Source organism: Streptopelia decaocto, assembly GCF_964273445.1.
Source record: "Streptopelia decaocto genome assembly, chromosome: 23".
In the NCBI taxonomy this organism is placed as follows: Eukaryota; Metazoa; Chordata; class Aves; order Columbiformes; family Columbidae; genus Streptopelia; species Streptopelia decaocto.
Window position 1 is genome coordinate 2012498 of NC_138678.1, and position 8610 is coordinate 2021107.

The 8610-nt window shown below is 61.9% G+C and overlaps 1 protein-coding gene across 1 annotated transcript; it reads right to left on the reverse strand.

The window, feature by feature from the left end:
- Nucleotides 1-6367: 6367 nt before the first annotated feature.
- NDUFS5 (NADH:ubiquinone oxidoreductase subunit S5) lies at nt 6368-7942 on the reverse strand. The gene is made up of 2 exons (XM_082071431.1): nt 7620-7942; nt 6368-6680 (listed from the first exon to the last, which is right to left on the reverse strand). The coding sequence occupies exons 1-2, from the start codon at nt 7833-7835 to the stop codon at nt 6576-6578; spliced, it is 321 nt and encodes a 106-aa protein (XP_081927557.1). The 5' UTR covers nt 7836-7942; the 3' UTR covers nt 6368-6575.
- Nucleotides 7943-8610: the final 668 nt, after the last annotated feature.

Consider the following 8610-nt stretch of genomic DNA (forward strand, 5'->3'; position numbering starts at 1 on the left):
GCGGGGCCCCGGCACAGCCCCAGATCCCTGTTTGCTCTGGCAGGAGCAGATCAAAGGCCCCCGGGGCACAGGGAGAAGAGGCCCGACCCTGGCAGTCACAGATCAAAGCCCCCGATGGCTGTTTGTCCCTGGTGAAGAAGCAAATCCCAGCCCTCGTGCTGGGGCCACCACCTTGAGCCAAGCTCCTCCATCCTCCACCCTCCATCCTCCATCCTCCACCCTCCACCCTCCATCCTCCATCCTCCCTCCCCACTGTCACCAGAACAGAGTCCCCATCAACCAGAGCTTGGAGAAGGAGCCACCAGCCTCAGTGGCTCCATCCCTGTCTTTGTTTCTCATTCCCGCCCCCATCCCTTCCCCCGGGGCGTGACAGCAGCCAGCGGGCACAGCGGTGGCAGTGCAGGCAATGGGACACACGGGGCAGTGTCCCCTCCACGACGCGATGGGCACCAGGGAAGCGAAGGAGCAGCCCCGGCTCCATCAGCCGGGCGGGAATCACAAACCTCCCAGGGCAAATTCCTCCCTGGAGTCTGGCCAAGCGCATTGTTCCACCAAGGAGCCATTTAGTCCTTAATTAGACATTTTAATGTCACCCAAGCCCAGCCTTGGAGATGCCCAGTCATCCCTTAACCCCAGCGTGCTGAGAACAAACAGCTCGCGGGGAGCCCTGCCCAGATGGGACAAAGCCATTGCGGAGCCAAACACCATATCCATCCCTCCCCTCCCCATCCCACCCATCCCCAGCTCCCTGGGGAGCTGCAGGGGACAGGGACAGCCCTGTGACCACCCCGGCCAGCGCAGTGGGAGCCCCCCGGCCCCATCCTCGGGGGGTCCCACCGCACACCAGGGCGCTGCCTTACCTGCCACCCTGACGACAGCCCTCTCGGCCGGGTCCAGCACCGAGTCCTGGCTCTTCCGCTTCCTCTGCTCGTGGAGGGGTAAATTCCAGGGCAAGGTGTCCCCGGGGGGGCAGGGGGAGAGGCTGCCCGAGCGCTCGCTGCGGTACGAGCGCTCGCTCCGGCATGACCGCTCGCTCCGGCACGAGCGCTCGCTGAGGGTCTCCTCGTCGGAGGACGACATGGCCCAGGGCGCGGGCAGGAGCGCGGGCAGGACGTCCCCACGGGCAGCAGCCTGCAGGAGGAACGAACAGCGTGTGACGTTGGGGCCACCAACCGTGGTTCCCTCCCCGCCGTGGGTGCTGGGGGTGATGGAGAAGGGACCATCGCACCACCACGTCCCTGCCCTCGCGCCTGTGCCCGAGCACCCTCGTGGGTGGGTGAATCGGCCCTCCTGCAGCTCCCAAATGCTGCCTCAGTTTCCCCCTTGTTGATCTGGGGCTCCCAGGGACAGTGGCACGGCCACCCCTCTACCAGTCACCCCACGCTGACATCGCTGGCACCATCTCACTCCCACAAAGCAAAGTCCAAGCTTTTGGGTTCAATTTCTTTGTGCTCGGTGCAAGAAGAAGCCATCAGATCGGCACTGCCCTTTGTACCTGCGGGGCTTTTTTCCCCTCTCAGAAAGGGAACAGCTTTAAAAATCCTATTAATCATGGCAGGGGAAAATGGTAGGGCTTTCTGGAGCACGCGGGGAGTGAGCTGTGCCGCGTACACACGCTGGGCAAATAAGCACCTTGCATGAGACATATTTAAAATCATTCTCATTGTGTCCTCTAGCTCGACCAGGGAAAATGCACATGAAATGACTGAGACTCCTACAACCGATGTGCCGCGGCAGAGGAGCCGCCTCCATCGCGCGGAGCCTTTCCTTATTATCAGCATTTAATCAGCAAAACAGGAACAAAGAGACCCAAAAAAACATTGCAAGAAAGGGAGAAAGGATTCCATGAGTCATTCACCCCCCAGTGAAAAGCTGCAAAATAATGAACCGCGGCCCAAACCCGCGTCTCCCCCGGCAGCCCCGACGCCTGCACCGGGGGTTCATCCCCGGTTTTGGGGTGTGGGGCCGGGGGGGTTCGGTGCCCGGGGGCTGCGGCACGGACGGGGGGGCAGCAGGTGCGGGATGGGGCGGGCAGGGCTCTGCGGGGCACATGGGGCCGGTCTGGCTCCCCCGTTCCTGCCCCCCCCGGGCCGCATCCTCCGGTGCCCGCAGCCCCAAGCCGCCCCGCGGCCGCTGCTCCCGCTCCCGGTGCATCCGCGTTCCCGTCCGCCGCCTTCATCCCCGCTGCATCCCCGTCTCCTGCCGCTCCCGCTCCATCCCCCGCTCAGCTCCTGCCCATCCCCGTTCCATCCGCCGCCCTTCCCCGCTGCGCCCCCCCCCGCCCGCAGCCCCGGCCCCGCTCACCCCCCGCTCCCGCTCTCGGCGGCTCCGCGCGGGCAGGACGCGGCGCTCCCGGTCCCGCAGCCGCTCCCGGCCCCGCGCTCCCGGTTCCGCGCCTGCCGGCCCCGCCGTGCGCTCCCGGTCCCGCCGCTCCCGCCGCCGCGGCGCCTCCCCCGGCCCGGCCCTGCCCACCGGGGCGGCACGGAGCGGCGGGGGGGTCCCGGCCGCCTCCCGCCCCGCGCTGCTCCGGGGAACCGGCCCTGGCGGCCGCCCCTGCGCCGGCCCAACCCGGCACCCGCCACCCCGGGCATCCCCCCCCGACATGGGGTCCCCTCGACCTGCCCTGTGCCCCCAACCTGCCCGCACTCCCCAGGACACCCCAACGGCTGCTGCCTCCCCCGGCTGCCTCTACCCTGGCCTGCACCCCCATTGCACAGAGGGTCCACCCAAACCATCCAGCAGCTCCCCACACAGCCCCCTCGGGCACCCCGTTCCTCCCCCCAACACCCCTCTCCATCCTATTCTCCAGTCCCTCCAGGCCCCGGATAATTAGAGCACCCATCGATCGGGGCCAGCAAATGTTGCGGGAGCACAGCGGGAGGACTCGAACAGGACACAGGGGGATGTGAGTGGGGACAGGCATGGAAAGGGCCAGAGAGCTGCACTGGAAAAGCCATGGGGTGTCCAGGGCCTCACCTGGGGGGCAGCGAAGCATCCCAGCCCCAGCCGAACGGGTCCCAGCAGCAGCTGTGGCGCAGGCAGGGTCACCAGCAGCAGCCCCAAGGGGTGGCTGAGCTGCAGGACAACCCCGGCCGCTCCGCAGGAGTGAAGCCGGATAAACCGCTCCGGCTGACGGCAGATCCAGCCGCCCCGCACCGGCGGCGGGTCCCGGCGAGCAGCGGTGCCGTGACACGGCCCCGGGCCAGCGCGGCTGCTCCCACGGCGCTGTCTCGCACGGTCGGGCCAAGCCTGTCGCCCCAGTCCCTCGGGGGTCTCGGCGCGGCCGGTTGCCCCATGGGCATCTCTCCCCAGCAAGTTTTCAGATCTCATCCCAACAGGTCCCTTTGCTTCTCTGCGGCTGTTTCCCCAAGTACCTGCAGCGAGGGGGTGGGACGGGGGAGGACGCGGCTGGGGTGTGGTGGTGACACATGGCTCCCGGACACTTGGGATGTGGCTGTAGAAGGGCACGTGTCGCCCTGCAGCCCTGCCCGGATCCAGGGATGGGGAGAGCAGCGCAGGAGGAAGAACGCGGCCAAAACCCCCCAGGGTGGATGCACTGGTGGGATGTATGGAGCCCATAGATGCAGCAGCCAAGGCCTCACAGACATAAGCACCGGCTGGTGACAAGGACACAAGCTCCCCAGGACCCACCGTGGCCAGGCCAGGTTGAACAAAGGGTACACTGGAAAATCATGTCGTCACAGGCCAGCACCAGCCCCGCCACCCCGTTCTCTGTGCTCCCCCCATGCATCCGTTGTGCTCAAGTGGCGGCTCGGGGTCCCAGCACCATGAGACACCCCAAAACTGATGAGAGCCCGGGAGCAGGGAGGGCTTGTCCCGCCCGAGCCGGTGGCCTCGGGCGCATCGGGAGGCAGAACGAGCACGAAGAGCCAGACGCAGCTTGTGCGGTTCCCAAAGCTCCCGGACGGGTTGGGCGGCTCAGCCGCATGTTTGCGACGTTCAGAGGCCCCGGTTGACAGCACCGTGACCCCGGCCACGGTGATCGCGCTGCGGTGATCCAGCCATGGCTCCCCCGGCTCCCGGCGCACACCGGGGCGATGGGCGCAACACCCCCGGCTGTCCCCGCTTCCCCCCATTTGCCCTCAGGGTGTGACACACCAGTGCTGGCTTTATGGTGATGATGTGTCCCTTTGTCACCCTCTATTTGTGCCACCAGCTCCGAGGAGCCAACGCGGCGGATTCGAGTGTGTTGAACCGCGGGGGAGCGAGGGCGGCCGGAGCCGGCGCCCGTTCCAGCCCGCGAGGATTTCACGCCTTTCCAGAAATCCCTCCCGGTGGCACCGGGTTATTTGTGCTCCGAATCTGGGTTAAGATCGTGTGCTGTTTTGCCGACGTGGGGATGAGGAGTCGTTATTTCGGGAGGAAGAGGGGACAGCGGGGGGGATGGCTTAATGTACAGCAGGGACACCCACCCCAGGAGGGTGCTGAGACCGCTCAGCATCCGCAGGGACACAGGGACACGTCAGCTGGCACGTGGCTCTGCCCCAGGGTCTGTCCCCCCTCCCTCATTAAATCCTTCACCCAAACCCGCAGATGAAATTTGCCTTTTCCCTTGACTTTTGATAAATTATTCATCTCCCGAGAGTTGTTTATTCCCTGTCTCTGAGTCACAGAGACGCTGCTGGAGGCTCCTGGCACATCTGGGGCTGCGGGAGCTGCAGGAACTGGGGGTTACCCGCTCCCCAGACCCCAATTCCCGCTCCCAGGTGACTGAGGGTTGTAGGAAAATTGGAATTAGGGATTTGGGGGGAAGCATTTGGGAAAGCAGCCGGGGAGCGATGTGAAGCTGCACCCGCAGCAGTGGTTCCCGAGATCTCGGCAGGGACCTCCTGCCCAGCCCCGCGCCACAAAAACATGATGAAAAAGCAAAGAGAGAAATAGAAACGTGGATCTACTACACACTGGGAATGAGTCTCGTTCAGGGCTGAACTACATTCCGCAGCACAGGACGCTCCACATCCCTTTTGCCCGGGGGAACTCGGGATGATTGGACCCGTTTTCGATCGCTGCTGCTCGGCCCCGTCCTCCTGCCAGAGCTGCGAGAGGGTTTTTTAATCTACGAATTCGACCATTTTCATTAGGTCTTTGGTTATTTTCCTTATCAGCTGAAACTTCTAACAGAGCTTTTAATTACAACGAATAGTCGCAGACCCTGTGATTCACCGCTTGCCCTTGGCGGCGTGAACATCTCTCGCCAGAACAATTAGATTTTGGATGGATCTAAAGAGCCACTTGGGAGCCGGGAGCGTTTAGATACGTTTCCGTATTTCCTCCGATATCTTGGCAGCTGATGAGATGAGTCACTCTTGACACCAGCTACTTGCTGGGTTTTTTGCTGAGCCCTTTTCTTTTTTCCTCTCCCTGGAAAAGCAAAAGCCACCCGTCGCATTCACAGCCTTTTTCTTTGCAAACCAGCAACAGGGTGAGAGGAAATGGCCTCAAGTTGCGCCAGGGGAGGTTGAGGTTGGATTTAGGAACAATTTCTTCCCCAAAGGGCTGTGGGGCATTGGAACAGGCTGCCCAGGGCAGTGCTGGAGTCACCACCCCTGGAGGGGACAGACGGACATGAGGTTCTCAGGACATGGGGTAGTGACAGGGCTGGGTTAATGGTTGGACTCTGATCTTGAGAGGCTTTTCCAACCAAAATGATCCTGTGAGTCTTTCTGCTGTTTCCCTCCCCAGCTTTTATAGCCAAAACACTGTAATTAATCCCCCCCCAGCGTCGGCATCGTTACATCAGTCACCAGAGGTGACACCGCACTCGGGTCGGCGTTTGTCATCCCAGCGCAGGGATTTGCGAGGATCAGGAATCTCACAGGCTCCACCTGCACCAAAGATTAAGCATTAAACCCACAATCACCGGTATTAAAACCGGGGATTAAAGCACAGAACTGTCCCCTCTGCTTCCAGGCACTCACCTGCTCTAATGCCACTACAAACAGTGCTGAATTTGGGTGGAAATACCCCCAGGAAGGAACAGCAGCTACACCTTGTGCAGCTGGAGAGCGACTGGGAACAGCCCAGCACACACCAGTCCCGTGTCCTGGCTCCAAATTAGGATGAAGTTTTGCAGGACAAGCTTGGATAAGGTTTCTTTTTCTTTACTTTTAGGTTATTCCTCTGGTTTCCAGCAGTGAATGCCACCTGGCAGGATGGCTGCAAACACAAAGGGAGAACCCAGGCACCAGCTCCAGGAGCATTTGACCTCAATGATACGTCCCTGGCACCACTGAGGCATTTCAGGGTGTGTTAAAAGCTCCCTGGCAGCAGTTTATATATATATATATATATAAAAAGAGCAAACTCTTTACTAATACTTCTCAAAAAGTGGTACAACAATACAGTATAAAAACAACCCTCAGACAGCGCTTTACTCAGACAAAAAGAGAAACCAAGAGCCAAACGCTGTTCCGAAGGAGACGTTTACTAACCCACGCGATGCCCAACGCGGCGTCTCTCCCCACCCCACGGCTACAGCGTATCCCGCTCGTGTCGCGGGTTTTCGTGGCGGATTTCTCCACGTCACAGGTGACGGAGGGTCCTGGTCCCCGCGGTCACGGCCGCGGCTCCTCTTTGCCCTGGTGGTGCTCAGGCGGCGTGTACTTCCCCTCCTTGATCATCTTGTCCCGCTGCTCCAGGATGGTTTTCAGCCGCGCAGCCTGGCAAAGCGCACATGACAGGGCAGGGAAACATTTGGGTGACCCCGGTGCAGGTCCTGGTACCCGGTGAACCCTGACCCTGCTCCTCACATGGGTTTGAGTCTCCTGCCAAAGACTTTTGGGCTTTCAGGCTGTTAGAGCCCATTTTACAATGAGTGATAATAGAGTCTGCAGCCCAGGCAGCATTTTCTGCCAGGGCCGCTGCAGCTGAGGGCTGAGCGGAGCTGCTGGGGAGGAGGAGGAGGGTGGGCAGGCAGGATGAAGTGTAAGGACCATTTAACGAAGGAACGTTGTTCTTACAAAACTGAGGAGCTGGTCCCTGACCCCAGCCGGGGGAAGGACCGAGAGACATCAGACTGTGAATCCTTAATGTAAAACAAAGTCTCTCTGAACTACTCCCGGAATGCAAACTGATTACTGTATTTACAAGTTGATCTAGGGAGAAGGGCAGCCTAAGAGCCAGGAACACATATTTTAAATAGATCGGTACGGGGAAGGGGGTTGTTAGGATTAGCTGACTGAGACAGGTAAACTGAGGCAGGTCGGGTGGTCTGTAAACCCTGCAGTGCCAACCAGTGGGGAACGGGGGAGGGAAACTGCGGCTGGGATTCGGGGGGATATAAGCAGGGGCTTTTTGCCCTGTTCTGCCTTTAGGTACAACACCCGGCCTTGCAAAACCCTTATTAAAATACACTATGCTGAGAGTCTGTTACACTGGCAAGGTGATTGTTCCCTACAGAAGGGGCTGCGCAGGGCAGGGCCGTGTGAGCTCAGCGCTCCGGGAAGGGGCTGCAGGGCCCCCTGCCCTGGGGAAGGGACGCGGGACCCGCCTGGGGGTCCCCAATGAGCAGGACCCCCCAGCAGCGCTGCCCACTCCCAGCCCGTTCCAACCCCCCCAGGAGCCCCCTCCCCACCCGGCCGCGTGTCCCGGCCCCTCACCAGCTTGGTGCGGTGCATGCACTCCATGAAGTCCTCGTACTCGGGCTGGCACTCGCGGCGGGCGCGGGTCTGGCCCAGCCCGTGCCCGCACTCCACCCACTCCCGCTCGAAGGCGTGACAGGCCGCGGCCTTGCCGTACGGCTGCGGCATGCTCTGCCGCAGCAGCCAGCGGTCCATGTCGATGCCCAGCTGGCGCTGCAGGTCCCAGAACGGCATGGCTGCGCGATATGTCGCGACACCGACAGCGCCGGGACCGGACCGGCCGCCGCCGTCCTTCACAGGCCCTGCGCGACGCCGGCTGCCGTCAAGCGCAACCGCAGAGGCGACACTCGCGTCGCGCTTTACGGACGGAGCCAGAGAGACGAGGGGCACGAGCGGCACGAGAAGCGCTCCGCGCTGCAGCGCGCCCTGGTGGGGTGGAGGTGAGGCCGCCCGCCGCGCCCCAGCGCCCCCTGCCGGCCGCTCCCCCAGTGCTCCCAGTGTCCTCCCAGTGCCCCCACCCCAGCGCTCCAGTGTCCTCCCAGTGCCTCCACCCCAGTGCTCCAGTGTCCCCCAGTATTCCCCAATGCCCCATTGTGCCCAGCACACCACACCCCAATGCTTGAAGGTCCTCCCAGTGCCCCCCAGTTTCCCCAGTCTGTTGCTTTCAGGGTCTCACACTGTCCCTCTTCTTTGGATTTAGGGCCTCTCGGTCCCCATTTCCCCCCTGTACCTGTGGACCACCGCCCACACCCCAGGGGTAATGGGCTTCATTAGGACTAATGAGAGCTTGGGGATTGGGGAGGTGCCACCAGTCCTAGGTCACCACCCCCCCATTTCCACACCCCCATAAAACCCCAGAGGTCCCTGCGGTTCGGGTGAACAGCCCCACCTTCCCTAATGAGCAAAGCCTCATTAGGCAGCTAACTGCTAATTGCAGACAGATTCTCCACCGCCGCCAGTGCAGGGTGGGGAGGAAGAGCCGGCGGCTTCATCACACGACACCCCGAGC